The sequence below is a fragment of the Eleutherodactylus coqui genome, chromosome 5 (assembly GCF_035609145.1).
Source record: "Eleutherodactylus coqui strain aEleCoq1 chromosome 5, aEleCoq1.hap1, whole genome shotgun sequence".
Lineage (NCBI taxonomy): Eukaryota > Metazoa > Chordata > Amphibia > Anura > Eleutherodactylidae > Eleutherodactylus > Eleutherodactylus coqui.
The window spans coordinates 237882443-237898471 of record NC_089841.1 but is presented as its reverse complement, the minus strand read 5'-3'; the positions used below and the strand labels follow the sequence as shown (position 1 = coordinate 237898471).

General features: G+C 47.9%; 1 protein-coding gene across 2 annotated transcripts in view; it reads right to left on the bottom strand.

Moving 5' to 3' along the window:
* LOC136628454 (prostaglandin reductase 1-like) overlaps positions 1–15408 on the bottom strand; it is a 38561-nt gene extending 23153 nt beyond the window's left edge. Inside the window, exons 1-2 of one of the 2 annotated variants that reach the window (XM_066604374.1) lie at positions 15356–15408; positions 4101–4216 (exon numbers count right to left, since the gene is read on the bottom strand). In XM_066604374.1, coding sequence (XP_066460471.1) covers positions 4101–4216; positions 15356–15360 — 121 coding nt within the window. In that variant the 5' untranslated portion in view covers positions 15361–15408. The other variant, XM_066604376.1, reaches the window with a different exon arrangement.
* Between the last annotated feature and the right edge of the window lie 621 nt (positions 15409–16029).

Sequence of the window (16029 nt, the reverse complement as noted above, 5' to 3'; positions counted from 1 at the left end):
GCTCCAGTATGGATAGTAGTGCCATCCACCCTGTTGGATAACCGCCAGCGCTACATCATACAGAGTTAATAACTCTAAGAGAGCTCCTGGCTGGCTACACATCCAATCAGCGGCTGATGTCATTTCTTCTGCTTGATCACCCATGATGCGCCTGCCTCCCTCACAAGAGTTCTTGGACCACTTGTTCTCACCCCTACACTCACTCACTCTATATATATCTACATAGATATATAGACACACACACACTATGAACGATCACTGCATTAGGAACACCTACTCATGAGCAGGTTGGACCACCTTTTTGGACTACCACGACTTTCAGATGTCCAGGAACAGTTTCAATAAGTTGGCGATCATCCTCCATACTTAACCCATGCCCGCTGTAGCAGCTCTGCTAGTTGGTGTGCATTTTGTGGATAAGTGGGAGCAGATCTCCCAGCCCTTTCTAAGATATCCCAAACATGTTCAATGGGGTCACAGTCTGGTGAGTTTGGGGGCCGAGGCAGTGTGCAGAATTCCTTTTTGTGTTCCTCCAACCACTCCCTAGTGATCCAAGCTCAATGACAGAGCGTTGTCTTGTCGAAAGATGGCACTATGGTCAGGGAAGACTTCCTGAAGATATAGGTGTATATGGTTAGTTAACAGATCCCTAAAGTGTTCACTATTCAAAGAATGTGGTATAATGATCCATGGTCCTAGGCAATGACAAGAAAATGCTCCCAAGACCTTGCCGCCACCACCACCACCACTGGCTCGTTGAATTCCAACGGTGCACCTGTGGAACACAGCTTCATGTTGATTACACCAAATGCAGACCCTTGCTATCCATATGGTTCAGCAGCAAAAAGGGCTTATCACTCCAGACAACCTTCTGTGATGTGTCCATGGTCCATTGACATCATTTCTAGACATATGTGTAGAACCCCAGAGTTGGGGTCCCACAGCATTGCTATTGCTACCTCATGTGGAATGTATGTGTGTATATTTGTATAGGTGTGCAATTATTTGTGTACCACTTTAATGGTCAATTAAGAGTTAACTTTTGGTGTTCTTGCTACCTAGCACTGTATGACTTAGCAGAATGCACCCTAACCTGCTCTTACCCCTGTCAATCACCCCTAGCTAGCCTGGGATTGGGTAGACAGATTTCACCTAGCTCAGGATAGGTCTTGGGGGGAAGGGGGTGTAAAAGGTGTAGAGTGGGTGGGGTTAGCCAGTCTTGTCCTGGAGCCTAACCATGGAGGAAGTCTAGTCTTGGAGCCAGCTTAGTCCTGGAAATAACTGACAAAGAAGACAGCCAGAGATAGAGACCAGGGAGGAACATGGCAAACATCTTTAACCCAGTCTTCTAAAGAGAATCTAGTCCAGGGGATCCTGAGATAGAGACCGAGGAGTTACAAAAAGAACATTTACCAGAGACAGTGTGGTGGGAAGTCAGAACAGCTAAGTGTGAGTACCTAAATCAAGTTTGTACCGGAGTGTCAGCAGGAGAGAGAAGCAGAATCAAGCAGTGTTGAGTCAGTAATCAAGTCACTGGTTAACCCTTTACAATCCAAGTCAGTTAACTCAATCTAAAGTGAATGGTGCACATGAAGTCTGTGATTTCTATGATATCACTGTAAGGAGAATGATGTAACTGCTGTTGAGATAAAGAACTAGTAAAATGAAGTTGGAATTGTTTTTCATCTAAGTGAAGTGCTTCCCACCACCTACAACAACTGTACTGAGGTACCACACAACACTGCAGGAGAGGCATGACTACTACCCCCATTACTGTTTATTCTTCCCATTTTTATAGCAGTAGAGGAGCAGTAGAGCCCCTTGACTGCCATCTTATTTTTACCCCACTACGGAAACACCTCCTAGGTCTGGGTCGCTGCACATGCGACGCATTATTGGTGATGATGCGGGGTTATCAGAGACACCCTTGTCAGTCTTCGGCTCTTGAACTTCAGATGACGCAAGTTATGCTGTCTGGTGTACTGTGTCAGATGTCTGCCCATGGTTCAATGAGTTTTAGTACACTCCTGATATCGTGGTTTGGGAACAGCCAACTTGTGTGACTGTATCAGAAATACTGGCACCACACCTCTGGGCACTAACAGTCCGCCCGCAGTCAAAGTCCCTCAAGTCACCATGTTTACCCATGACAGCCAAATGTTGCCTTCTGCTGTGCAAAGATCTCAGCACATTATCTCTGAGCCGATTGCGATGCGCCATCATGTGGTACTGATCACAAGATGTCACGCGGCAGCTGTTCCTAATGCAGTGATCGTTCAGTGTATATATATATATATATATATATATATATATATATATATAATATGGCTGTATTTAAAGGGATTTTGCAGGACTAAAGTATGCTTTGATGACTTACGCCCAGGATGGCTTATCAAGACTAGCGTAACTATAGGGGATGCGGTTGCACCTGGGCCCAGAAGCCTTAGGGGGCCCATAGGGCCTCTCTTCTCCATATAGGGAGCCCAGTGCTATTAATAAAGCATTATAGTTGGGGACCCTGTTACAGGTTTTGCATGGGGGTCTAGGAGCTTCAAGTTACATTTCTGCTTATCAATATCTGATCAGTAGATGTTGGCTTCTTGTGACTCTGGCCGATCAACTGATTAAAGAGGCTGCAGTGCTCAAGTGAGTGCCATGGCCTCTTTCAAGGGACGAGGTCACGTTCATCGGTCACTTGGCCTGTGAGCAGCTCCATCCCATTCAAGTAAATGGGACTGAGCTGCTATACCAGGCGCAGCCACAATAAAATGTGCAGCGCTGTGCCTGGTATGCAGTGAAGTGACAGCAGCATTCACCTGAGTGCCGTAACCACTTCAGATAGCTGATCAGAGGTAATCGTGAGCTGTGGATCCCCACGATCAGATATTGATGACCAATCCTGAGGATTCCTCATCAATATTGATGTCCCAGAAAGCCACTTTAATGGATGTAATAATGTTTTTAATTAATTTTAATTGTCATTTGGTCTTCTTTTTTTCTGCAGGTATTATATACTGTATATGTGTGAGGCATATATCCGTATGTATATATATTTGTGTGCTGTGTGTATATATGTTGTATGAGTATACATGTCTCTGTAGCAAACACTGTATATGTGTGTTCTGTGTATATATGTATGTATATATCAGTGGCAAGGTAGTTCACAAAAAGGCCTGCAGAGGGCGTGAAAGCAGGCCTTCCGTGTGCTAATCAGCAGGGACAGCTGTATGGATGTTTCTGGGGGAGGTACAACCTCCAGACACATTCAGTCCCCTGCTGAAAGTCAGAGATAGAGGCTGCAGAGGCAATGTCAGGAACTGGGAACCTGAGGTCCGCTGCGGACCAGACTGGGCCCATCGTGTGTCTGACAGGGAAGGATGACCCCTAGATACCACGGGTGGGGAATAGTGACAGAGACCATGCGGGGTTGTGTACCCTGCAGCTGTCATATGTTCCAGCATGGTGCTGCTGTACCTTTTTAGCTGTGTGAAATAAAACTGGCAGTCAGTGTTTGAAGTGATCTGGTCTCCTGAATCTCTATGGAGTGGTGACAACCATCCTGGATGGAGAAGATGGTGACCCCGTAAGCAAGTGAGCCAAGGACACTAATATATATATAATTAGATGTCTGCTGTCTAGCTTTTATAGGGTGTATTTGTGTGTATATATGTCTGTGTAGCCTGTACTGATGTAGCAAATGCTATTTAATTTAGGGCTTGCTCACACGAGTGTTTTTGAGCAGCGTAAAACAGGCACAAATTTTGTGTCCGTAATACGCAGTGAATAGAACCCATCAATTTCAATGGGTTAGTTCCCATGAGTGTATTTTTTTCCCGCAATGGGCGATCATGTGCAAAAATATGCGGCATGTCCTATCTTGGTGAACATTTGCACAACACAAGACCCCATTGAAATCAATGTGTATGCCTAAATGCACATAACATACGCACAAAGCCTGCATATTCGCTGACACCCTGACTGTATGTTGGGGACTACCAGTGGGCATGCCAATGCCAATGCTCGATGGCTGAGACTAGATGCCATGTCTGTGGCCGCCGGCTGTAAGCATTCTTGTTCTATCCAGCGATGTTCTCACTTACCTCCATTTTTTACCTTTGGTAACTGGATCTCCTTCATTTTGAAGTCTGATAACTTTGGGGCTCCCTCAAAGTGTTTGACGAGGGTCCAGGCACGGGACAGCACCATTCTGTGAAGGCTGAGAGTCAAAAGAACCAAAGAATCAATATTTCCTGTGAAGAAGTCTTTTAATACAGAATATATGAGGAGGCGGTCCCATCAGAAGCCATTGGTGCTGTTAACAATGCGACATTCATCTCGTAAAGACGACCTGCCAACAAACCTCTCTGTTTGCTTTTCTGCAGAGTTGGTTGGATACTTTTTGTTTGGACGTGGGACAATATTTGTGTTACAGGTATGTGGAACTCCATCCAAGAAAGAGCAATGACTTAGCAAATCCGAATACCCCTGAGTGTTCACAGTGCCCTGGCTGTGCTGAACCTACAGGAAGCTCAGGGATTCGACTAAACGTTCATGTGACCCTCCGATCCCGCGGCGGTTGTGTCACCTGGCGCTACCTTAGTGTAAAAAAAGTGTAATGTTTGCTTCAATACCTTGGAGTCAGGAATATCGATCTATGGTCCTGCCTTATATAGGAAGCTTAAGCCTGCGGTACGTCACTATTTGGTTTTTACCAAGTTGTGCTCCTCATAGTTTTGTAACTACATGCCATAGTATAGTCATCTGTTCAGAAAGGTTCTGGATTCTAATTCAAAGACTTTTGGGATTCAGCAATCCATACAAAGATAAGCAATAACAGCTTATGGATGTATAGCAAGTAACAGAGCGATGGTGTCCGTATACTCGGTGCCACTGACAATCTGGATGAACCAAAGGATTGTAGGCGGGAGAGAGATGTTAGATTTGGTGCAGACTAGAGATGAGCGAATGTACTCGGATAAGCACTACTCGTCCGAGTAATGTGCTTTATCCGAGTACCGCTGTACTCGGGGCTAAAGATTCGGGGAGCGCCGCGGAGTGGGGAGCTGCAGGGGAGAGCGTGAAGGAACGGAGGGGAGATCTTTCTCTCCTTCTCTCCCGCCCGCTCTCCCTTGCTCCCCGCCGCAATTCACCTGTCAGCAGCGGCGCTCCCCGAGTCTTTAGCCCCGAGTACAGCGGTACTCGGATAAAGCACATTACTCGGACGAGTAGTGCTTATCAGAGTACGTTCGCTCATCTCTAGTGCAGACAGAATGGAGATGGGTACAAGTCACCTAACAGAGATTTCCCAGCTGCCAAGTAAGATGGAAAATTCTGCAATCCACATTCCAGTAAATAGGAGGAGGAATCTGGAGTCTTGTATCTGACTGACCAGCAAGACTGTCCATTATAAGTGACAGTACTTGTAACAGTACCAATACAGTACCATGCTTCTATGGGACACTTCAATAAACCCTGGACATATATACATTACCATCCAGCCTTTAACCCCTTTATGACGCAGCCCTTTTTTTCCCCATTTTCGTCCCCCCCCCCCCTTCCTTTTTAAAAAATTGTAACTCCTTTATTTATCCTTCGACATCGCTGTATGAGGGCTTGCTTTTTGCGGGACGAGTTGTATTTTCCAGCGGTGCTATTTAATGTACCATATAATGTACTGAAAAACTTAAAAAAAATTCTAAGTGAAGTGAGCTAGGTGTGGTGTGGATTGGAGGCCCCACTGGTTAACCCTTTCTTGCCTGGGTCAGAAAGTTATCTCCAGAGCCCTGAGAAAGAGCCACCAGCTTGTGAGGGGAAAGGCTCTGCACACTCACAGCCAGCAGGTCAGGGCTTTTAAGCTGTGGCCATTTGGCACAATTCTGCAGCAGCACATGCACCAGTAGAAGTCTGCACCCTATATCTAATAAAACAGGACATCTGCTGAGTAAAAGGACTTGAAAGTAGTGCCCTGTGCTACCTCAGACCTTCCCTGACCTATTCAACATTTTCGGCTCTGCTACATGCAATTTCCACATTAAGTACACTTATCCAGAACACTAGCTCTCCACCTAGTGGCCGAAAGTGAAAATCTCAGCCATTCTATCTCTATGCGCCCAGGCTGAGGTGAGAGACTCTCATTTGCAACATAGCGAAGCACCGGATTTTCTACGTACCACCAACAAACTGCCTCCATACATTATTACAGGCCAACCAGGTAGACCATAACTTAAAGGGGCCCTCCACCCAGCAAGCCGGCCTGAACCCTCAAGGGGGATGATCACATAGATGGCGACGGGAATGTCATTTACCCTCCCCTGAACTGTGCTCTAGCCTTGTCCCAGTATATCTAGAGGGATATCAGATCATTTAGCTGGACTCCGGGAGGCAGGAATGAAAACAAGAAAAAGTGGCAAATCAAATGATTCCAACACAGACCTCATCACAAGGTATCCAGCTGGAATTTTTCCCAGAACAATCAAGCATTAGCCACTCCAAGAAGGCATCAACACCTGGGAGTTCCAACTCTCCGATCATAAGTAAACCAACAATTGAAGGTCAGCCAAGCAAGATTATGCGCCTTCCGAGTGCGAGCCTCTCCTCATCTGATGGCACCCTACTATGTCAGACCCAGCATGTTATCAGAAAGGAACTACAAACTGTGATGTGTGACGTTGCAAAGCAACTGGGCGACCTGGGCCAGCGCACAAGTGATCGAGAGCAGAGAACGGACAAAATTGTAGACAGCCTTGATTACAAGAGAACGAAATGGGAGGACTATGCAGCCCGCGTTAAAGTGCTTGAACGAAAGTGTGAAGATCGGGAAAATAGGAGCCGCCATCAGGATGAGAGGTCTGCCAGAATCCGTAAAGGAAGCAGCTCTTAACCTGCTCTCTGCCCTCCTGCCCCAGGTCGCGCAGGAGTCACTCCGTGTGGACAGGATCCACCGAGTGCTTTCCAAGCCCAGCAACCCAGACACCCCAAGGGATGTCATCCTCAAGATGCACAATTCTAAATGAGAGATCCTCTCTGCAGCTCGGGGGTTGGAGGCCCTCCCAGGGGTCCCTCCAGTGGTCCAGATCTTTGCCGACATCTCGCCTGCAACCCTGGCCAGAAGGGGAGCTCTGCGACCTGTCACCACTGCATTGCAACAAGCAGGGCTCCGTTATCGCTGGGGCTTCCCGTTCACCCTGCAGGTCCGCAACAATCAGCGTTCATTCATGATTTACTCCCTAGAAGATGAAAAGCGGGCCCTGGAGGAGATGGGATTTCCCTACAGTGCATCAGGAGGCGGCTCACCGAGATCTCAGCGTCCGATGAGTCCTCATTCAGCAGATAATTACAACCACGTTCTCTGACCTGAGGACACTGCCGCCACATACGTAATGTACCCCTCTGCTCCTTGATTGAAATTTTTGGTTAAATCGCCATTGGGGAAGGGTGAAACGCCCCCCCGGGAGAATTGCTCGATGCTCATATAACTGTTATCTCAAAGCCGAATAAGGATCACATCTTCCCTAAAAATTACCGCCCCATATCACTATTAAACCTTGACTATAAAATATTCACAAGCATACTCGCCAAGTGGCTAAAACCTTAATCCATAAAGATCAAGTGGGATTTATACCATCAAGGCAAGCCCTGAATAACATACAGAGAGTGCTGAATCTGATCAATATATCCAAAGTACAGAAATCTCCATTATTAGCTCTAGCCTTAGACATTGAAAAAGCATTTGATAGCCTTTCCTGGGAATTCCTTTTTGCGGTCCTTGAAATAATGGGTTTTCACGACTGTAGCATTACATCATACTGCATTCTGACTGGCAGTCTATCAGGCCAACCCAAGGGGACAGCTTGATAGGCAGACTGCTAAGGCAGCCCTGGGGCCTTTCGGGACCCCCGAACATAATTCGGAAGATTTAAATGCCGCTACCAGAATTGACTGCAGCATTTAAAGGGTTAACAGCTGCAATCAGCCGCAGCTATTGCCCGCGGGTGTCAGCTGTAATAAACAGCTGAAGCCGTGCTGTATGAAGAGAGGTCGCCCCATGATCTCTCTTCATACATACCCCGGCGCTCCAGGCCGTAAATGGACGTCATATAGCGGGAAGATGTTAAAATGTTACTTAAAGGGACAAGGTACTAGTGCAGTATGTCTCCACCGGAAGTATGAGTGGAGACATGGGTTGGCTGGGCTGAGTTACAGGGAACATCCAGGTCATACCTATAGCTGCGGATTGGCACACACCTCTCCAGACACACTTGTACCGGCCATCCTCCTGACAGCTCGCATATCTCCCTGCTGGCCTCCCCCTGTCCACGAGCCGTGATTTTCCGCGATCAGCCTATCTGTCAGATAGGCTGACAGCAGAGATCGGTCTGCGGCACCTGCTCCCGGGCAGCGGCTCCTGCGGCGGAGATCCGCCGCGGGATACCGCAACGCCCGTAGACCGGCAGACTTAGTGTTAGAGGGTCACCAGGCCAGAGTGTTATTTGTGCTATAGATTATTCATACTTGCGAATCATGCATGAATCCTTTCGAAGAATTTAGGCCGCATGCACATGGCCGGATTTGCATTTCAGAATCTGAAAGCAGGCGATGACGCGGGTAAAGCAGGAGTTTAAAAAAAAAAAAAAATTTGTACTGTGCATCTCCAACGGTGAGCCGCGTGGACCATCCGCAGTACAGATGAAGTGAACCGAAAGCAGGTACGTATGGACGCCGCTGCTGCTACGGCTGTAATCTACTGCTGGATTGCACATGCAGCCTAGACAGAGACTTTAAAATTTTCACATCTTTATCAGTGGACTATTTAAGTATTTATTTATTTCCCTACTTATCCTGTTGTGGTATGTTTTTTAAGTGCAAATTAAAGGGGTTGTCTCATGAAATCAAGTGGGGTTCAGCACTTCTGTATGGCCATATTAATACACTTTGTAATATACATCGTGCATTAAATATGAGCCATAGGCCGCCTGCAGAAGAGCGGGTCGGATCCGGCAGCGAGAATTCTCGCCGCGCGATCCGACCCGAGCGCCTGCAGGGACGAGCGCGTACTCACCTGCGCCTGGCGGCCCCGGCTCTTTCATGTGCCGGCTGCCGAGCAGCCGGCGCATGCGCAGACCGGAGCCGGCGGGCGGGTGAGTGCGTGCCCCGCAGAAAATTAGGACATGCCGCGGTTTGTTTGCCGCGCGAGATTTTGCACGGCCAAACCGCGGCCGTCTGCATAGGAGTGCGTATTTTAATGCACTCCTATGCAAACTTTCAGCGGCGGAAATCCCGCGGGAAATCCCGCGGCGGGATTTCCGCTCGTGTGCAGGCGGCCATACAGAAGTTATTCACTTACCTGTTCCGTTGCTAGCGTCCCCGTCGCCATGGATCCGTCTAAAACCGCTGTCTTCTGGCGATTTTAGACGCGCTTGCGCTGTGCGGTCTTCTGTGCGGTGAATGGGGCCGCTCGTGCCGGAGAGCTGGTCCTCGTAGCTCCGCCCCGTCACGTGTGCCGATTCCAGCCAATCAGGAGGCTGGAATCGGCAATGGACCGCACAGAGCCCACGGTGCACCATGGGAGAAGACCCGCAGTGCATCGTGGGTGAAGATCCTGGCGGCCATCTTAGTAAGGTAAGGAAGAAGTCGCCGCAGCGCGGGGATTCGGGTAAGTACTAAACTTTTTTTTTTTTAACACATGCATTGGGTTTGTCTCGCGCCGAACGGGGGGGCCTATTGAATTTTTAAAAAACCCGTTTCGGCGTGAGACAACCCCTTTAATAACATCCATGTGTTTGCCTTGCCACAAGTATGTGTGTATATAGATGCATGCCTCTTTAGATCTGTTTCATTATGCCTGAGGAAGAACCCTGAGTTGGTTGGAAAGCTCGCTATAACATCGTGTGTTTTTGTTAGCCATTAAAAGCTATCACATCTACAAGATTACTTGGTTTCTTTTGCTGAGAACAATCACAATTTGCTCTACTGGCTAACACAGTACCAAACTTTTTTCATTGTAGCTATGAATTGAAACACAAGCCTGAACTCACAAGTTATTCTCTAAAGATAGGTTGAAGCAGAGAAAAATTCACTTTCACGATTTGCTATGCCTGTGCATAACTCAGTCCAATAAGAATTTCTGAAATATTACCTGTACTATGTGCCACACCTGAAAGACAGTGAGAGATTAGTGGCTCAAGATTTGGTATAGAAAGGAGAGGTTTGGGTTCCTGGAGAACTGGGCCGACTTAGTGGATCTCATTGGGAAGGGTACAGCTATGCTGGAGGAGAAGATGGCTAGAAGCTCAATGATAGAAAGCAGAGGTGGTTATAAATGGTACATACTCTGTTACTAGTGCGGTACCACAGGGGGCAGTGTTGGAAGGGTCACCAATACTAGTGGGCTACCACAGGGGAAAGTATTGGACCCTATTCTTTTAAACATGTTTATTAATCACCTGGTAGTAGTATCACATAGTAAAATATCAATATTAGCAGAAGTACCTGAGTAAGTTACGTAACACAAGAGAGGACAGAATGCGGTTGGAAATGGATCTAGATTAGCTGGAAACCTTTAATCAATACAATGGAGAAGTTTGGCAACATACAATCTCATGTAATTCTATTCCAGCTAGAGGTTGCGTCACTTACACAAAATATGTTTTATTTTTCTTTCATTGTCTATATATCTATTACAGGGGGACGGTGTAGCTTATTATTCATTACTCAGGGGGTTCTTTAAGTTCCACTGACATACAGTATTCAGGGGACACCATGTGTAGCATTAGTGAGAGTTTATCTTGTTTTAGGGATTTAGGTTATTAAAAAGCAAACAGCCAAAGACATCTGTGTGGCAACCTCTGAAGAGACAAGTAGTGTCTGGGAGAAGCTGTCATGTTTGTCCGGGCTGGATGGAGAAGAAAATGTCAATTAGAGAAACCGTCACGTGTGTCGTAATATCATTGTTTTTCAGCCATTGGCTGCCTCAGATCAGAACTGTAGTCACTATATCATCTGTAGAGTGATGATGGGTGGCAGCATAATTGCTTGTGAACTGACAACTCCCATCATGCTTTACCATTGTTCAGATCATATTAGGTGCATGGTACAAAGTTTAAATGGCAGGAAATGACCTGAATCTACAAGTTAAGGGCTTATTTAGAGAGGCCACTGCTTGCAATGGGAGGGATGGGACGGGGCGGAGATAAGGTATGCCAATCCCGCCCCCCCCCCCCCCCAGTGCAAACAGTGGTGAGGGGCGGAGAGGGGGCGGGAGCTCAATGCACTGCTCCTGACCAGGCCCGCCTCCTCCACATGCAGAGAGGAACAGCATATATCGTCCGGGCATGAAAACATGACCGCTATACGCCTGTCTGAATAAGCCCTAAAGTTGCGTTAGCGTTTTTTTGGTCATGTAAAAAAGCGGTAGTCGGTCTGTAGGACTTTTGGTCCTGTAAGAAAAAACATGGAAGTCAAACGGAACGGATTCAAACGGAAACATTTACAATCATGCATATCACTTCCAAAAAGCAGTAGTCTATGACCCGCTGGGCGCCTTGAGGACTGGAGTTGGGAGTTATTATACATGAATCTGAAAATCCTCCTACATTTATCTGAATTACACTAGTCCACACTGTCACGGTTAAGGGCCGTGGCCCGAATATGGCCTCCCGCCTCATTTAATGGGGCATCCCACTCACCCCGCCTGCAGCTCCGGTCCGCTGATAGCAGTGCAATCTGAGACCGCCGACCTCTTCCCCCTGGTGACTGCGTGCGATGTCCTGAATGCAGCGCAGACGCCGAGGTGAGAGGTCAGCGGTCCCAGACCCAGCACTACCGTGAGCGGTCCGGAGCTGCAGGATGGGTGAGTGGAAAGCCTGTACAGATACTGCCAGCCAGAGGCCAATAGGGGAGTTGCCAGTACTACTGTGGCCATTATGGGGGTCACTGTTACTACTGCGTCCACTATGGGGGTTCACTAACTACTGTGACCACTATGGGGGGAGGGGGGTTCACTGTTACCACTGCAGCCACTATGGGGGTGACTATAACTACTGTGGCCACTATGGGGTCACTGTTACCACTGTGGCAATTATGGGGGTGACTATAACTACTTGCGGCCGCTATGGGGGGGGGGGGGCACTGTTACTACTGTGGCCATTATGGGGGTGACTATAACTACTGTGGCCACTATGGGGGCGCACTGTTGCTACTGCGGCCAATATGGGGGGGGGTCACTGTTACTACTGCGGCCACTATGGGGGTGACTCTAACTACTGTGGCCGTTTTGGGGTCACTGTTTCCACTGCTGCCAATATTAGGGTGACTATAACTACTGTGTCCACTATGGAGTGGGGGGGGGGGGCAGTATAGGGGTGACTATAATTCCTGTGGTCACTATGGGGGTGGGGGGTGGGGGGTCACTGTTACAGCGGCCACTATGGGGGTGACTATAACTACTGCGGACACTATGGGGGGGGGGTCACTGTTACTACAGCGGCCACTATGGGCGTGACTATAACTACTGCGAATACTATGGGGGGGGGGGGTCACTGTTTCTAACGCAGTCACTATGGGGGTCAATATTAGGGCTTGTAAGGGGTGTAAGCACATTTTGGTAGTGCAAATATGCTGCCTATCTGCGCAACCAAAAATTACTTACGCCCACATTTTTCAGCCGCTCCGGCATGTTATGTGCGCAAATACGCTGCATATTTCCGGTCTATAGGCTGTCGGGGTTAGAAGAATGTCGTCCCGCTATTGTGGCGTTCTATTAAAAGGCTTGGTGTTTGGGGGTCATCCGAGGACGTCTGCATCCTGCCGTCACATGCTTTATCCTAACGTTAACCCCCTGCGTGCCTAGTCTGCATACAGTGACTCTTCGCATGGTAATATACTGAATACATCAAGTCAGCAATGAAGACTAGCACAGGGGGGCCAAACTTATGTCCCTGGGGGCCACATCAGCCTTCAAGGGCCGATTGTAATTGTATAGTAAGGGCCCGTTCACATGAGGGTATTGTACACAGTGAGCAGAATACATTGATCCCAATGGGTTCATTCACAAGAGCGTACAATCACGTGAAAATATATGCGGCATGACCCACGTTGGTGTATATTACCCATCGCAGGAGGGCCATTGAAGTGAGTGGCCGGGCGCAGATATGCAGTGAATGGGCCTGTTTGTGTTCTTATTCGCGAGCACAAATATGCAGCGTATTTGCGCACATAACATGCCGGAGCGGCTGAAAAATGTGGGCGTAAGTAATTTTTGGTTGCGCAGATAGGCAGCATATTTGCACTACCAAAATGTGCTTACACCCCTTACAAGCCCTAATATTGACCCCCATAGTGACTGCGTTAGAAACAGTGACCCCCCCCCCCCCCCCCATAGTATTCGCAGTAGTTATAGTCACGCCCATAGTGGCCGCTGTAGTAACAGTGACCCCCCCCCCCCCCCCCCCCCATAGACCCCCAGGGAAATGGGCATTAACCCCTCCACTACCATACCAGCAGTTCTACCCCCTATTTGAATAACCATGAACCACATGCCCTCTGATCTATGCTTCATGGCGTTCTCATGCGAAGGCGCTCCGGTGACCGTACACTGCGCTCAGTGCCAACTTATGATGGCAAATTAATACCAGAAAATTGTGCCCGATTAATATCCCCCACATAATTGTGATCTATTAAAGTGGTTTTCCGGGACATTTAAAAAAAAAAAAACCACAAAAGGTTAAAATGAAGAGAAACTGAATACTCCCGTATCCCGGCGTCTCCCTGCCCAGCGCTGCAGCCCCGGTGCCCTGCGCATGGAACCTGGAAGAAGCCACTCACAGGCTTCGGGCTTATTCAGATGACCACATTTACGTAGGTATTTCGCCACGTAAAAAAAAAAAATTGCCCAGAAAACGCCACCCTGCGAAGCTTTGGATTCTAACGGGTTCATTCAGACGAATGACTTTTAGCCACGTAAAATAATCGCACCTATGCGACTGTTTTCGGTCACCGCTTTTATACGCCGCGTGCAAGGACAGGTCTTGCTCTATCTTTTGACGTGATACACAGCAAGATTCCATAGACTTCTATGGAAGCTAGAAGAAGGGGGGAGGGGGGGGGGGGTTACCCTGTTGGGAAAATAAGACCGCTCGCGTTAATTAGGGCTCCTGTACATGGGCAATGTTCCGCTGGCGATCACGCGCTGCAAAGCTTTCCATAGGGTTGCTATGGATACTGCAGCGCCGGCGTCCAAGAGCGGGGAATCATAGCGATTTTCTGCTCGCGGGATTTAAATCGCAGCATGCTGCGATTGCCGCGATTCTCCTCAGTGAGCCTTTCTATTAGATAGTCTCACTACAGAGACCTGCTAGCTATTCCCCCTCCTCCCCCGTGGCGGAATATCGCTAGCGATATTCCACCTAAGGCCTTATTAGTCATTCCGAGGATTTCTGCCAATCGTTGGTTTCCATCGCATCTGTGTATTAATTAATATTGATGCAGCAGCGCCTCATATGAAGAGCATGACATCCGTGACTCAGGCCTCTTTCACACGGGGACCTTTGCATACAAAAATTACGTGTGTAAAGCTGGCGGCTATTAGAACCAACGGTTTACTACGGGAAAGTTCAGATTTTTTTGGCGCATCTAAAGTTCCTTCATTTGAACGCTCCCATAGGAAACCATTGGTTCTAATAGCTGCCAGTTTTTTATGCAAATGATTTTTGCGCACGTAGAAACGCCTCCAGCCGTGTAAATGGGCTCTAATGCTGTAAAATCCCTCCATTGGTCTCACTGGGGCCTCGCAGACAAGCGTTCCTACGCTGGGATTTTCGAAACACTGTCTGCTATGTTTTAGTGCGTTTCAGTGATTTTTAACGCTCCTCTTCACCCGCTACAATGATGGGGTGCTCTAAAAAACACTATAAAATGTTGCATACAAAAACACTGTTTTTACAGACGCCGGTGTGAGAGCAGCCCGAGGCCCCGTCACACAGCCGCATTTGCGCACGCAAGAGTGAAGAGAATCCACTGATTTCAATCAGTTTGTTCACATGAATGAACGGGCCCTTACTATACAATTACAATCGGCCCTTGAAGGCTGATGTGGCCCCCAGGGACAATAAGTTTGGCCCCCCTGTGCTAGTCTTCATTGCTGACTTGATGTATTCAGTATATTACCATGCGAAGAGTCACTGTATGCAGACTCGGCACGCAGGGGGTTAACGTTAGGATAAAACATGTGACGGCAGGATGCAGACGTCCTCGGATGACCCCCAAACACCAAGCCTTTTAATAGAACGCCACAATAGCGGGACGACATTCTTCTAACCCCGACAGCCTATAGACCAGAGCCGCGCGTTCTGGAAGTTACCTCATCGTGTATCCCCTCGCAGAAGTTCTAAAAAGTTTCCGTACTTCGCAGACTCCTCCTTCTGCAAAGTGATATGCGTGATTAAAGGGGAAGGCGCCAAATAAGTGGCAGATGGACAGAGGTAAAGATTCTTGGCACAGGGGTCCCAACTCCAGTTCTCGGGACCACCAACGGGTCATGTCTTCAGGATATCCTATAGTAAGACCACCTGTGACAATGTCTGAGGACTGATAATACATCACCTGTGCAATACTGAGGAATTCCTGAAACCATGACCAGATGGGGGGCCCTGAGGACCCCCCTTACTGCATGCAGAGCTGCGTTTTGTGCACGGTTGCCTGTATTTATACGGTGTATTTTTGCAGACATGCAAGCTGATGATGTCACGACTTTTATAAAAAAAACCGCAGTATTACCCGTGCAATCGCGTATTTACTGTCCATTTCAATGAAATACGCGCCAAAGTGCCGAAAATAGGACAGGCTGCGTGTGATTTTGCCCGTGTTGCGTATTTCGCATGCGTATAATATACAGCAAAACAACGTTGATGTGAGAGTGACCTAAAGCATTTCAGCCACGTATTTCGGCGTGTTTTACTGTGCGCAAAGACGCTGCATATTTGATCACGCCAAAAAGAACACAGATGGGCCCACCGAGATGCAAATACGCAGCAC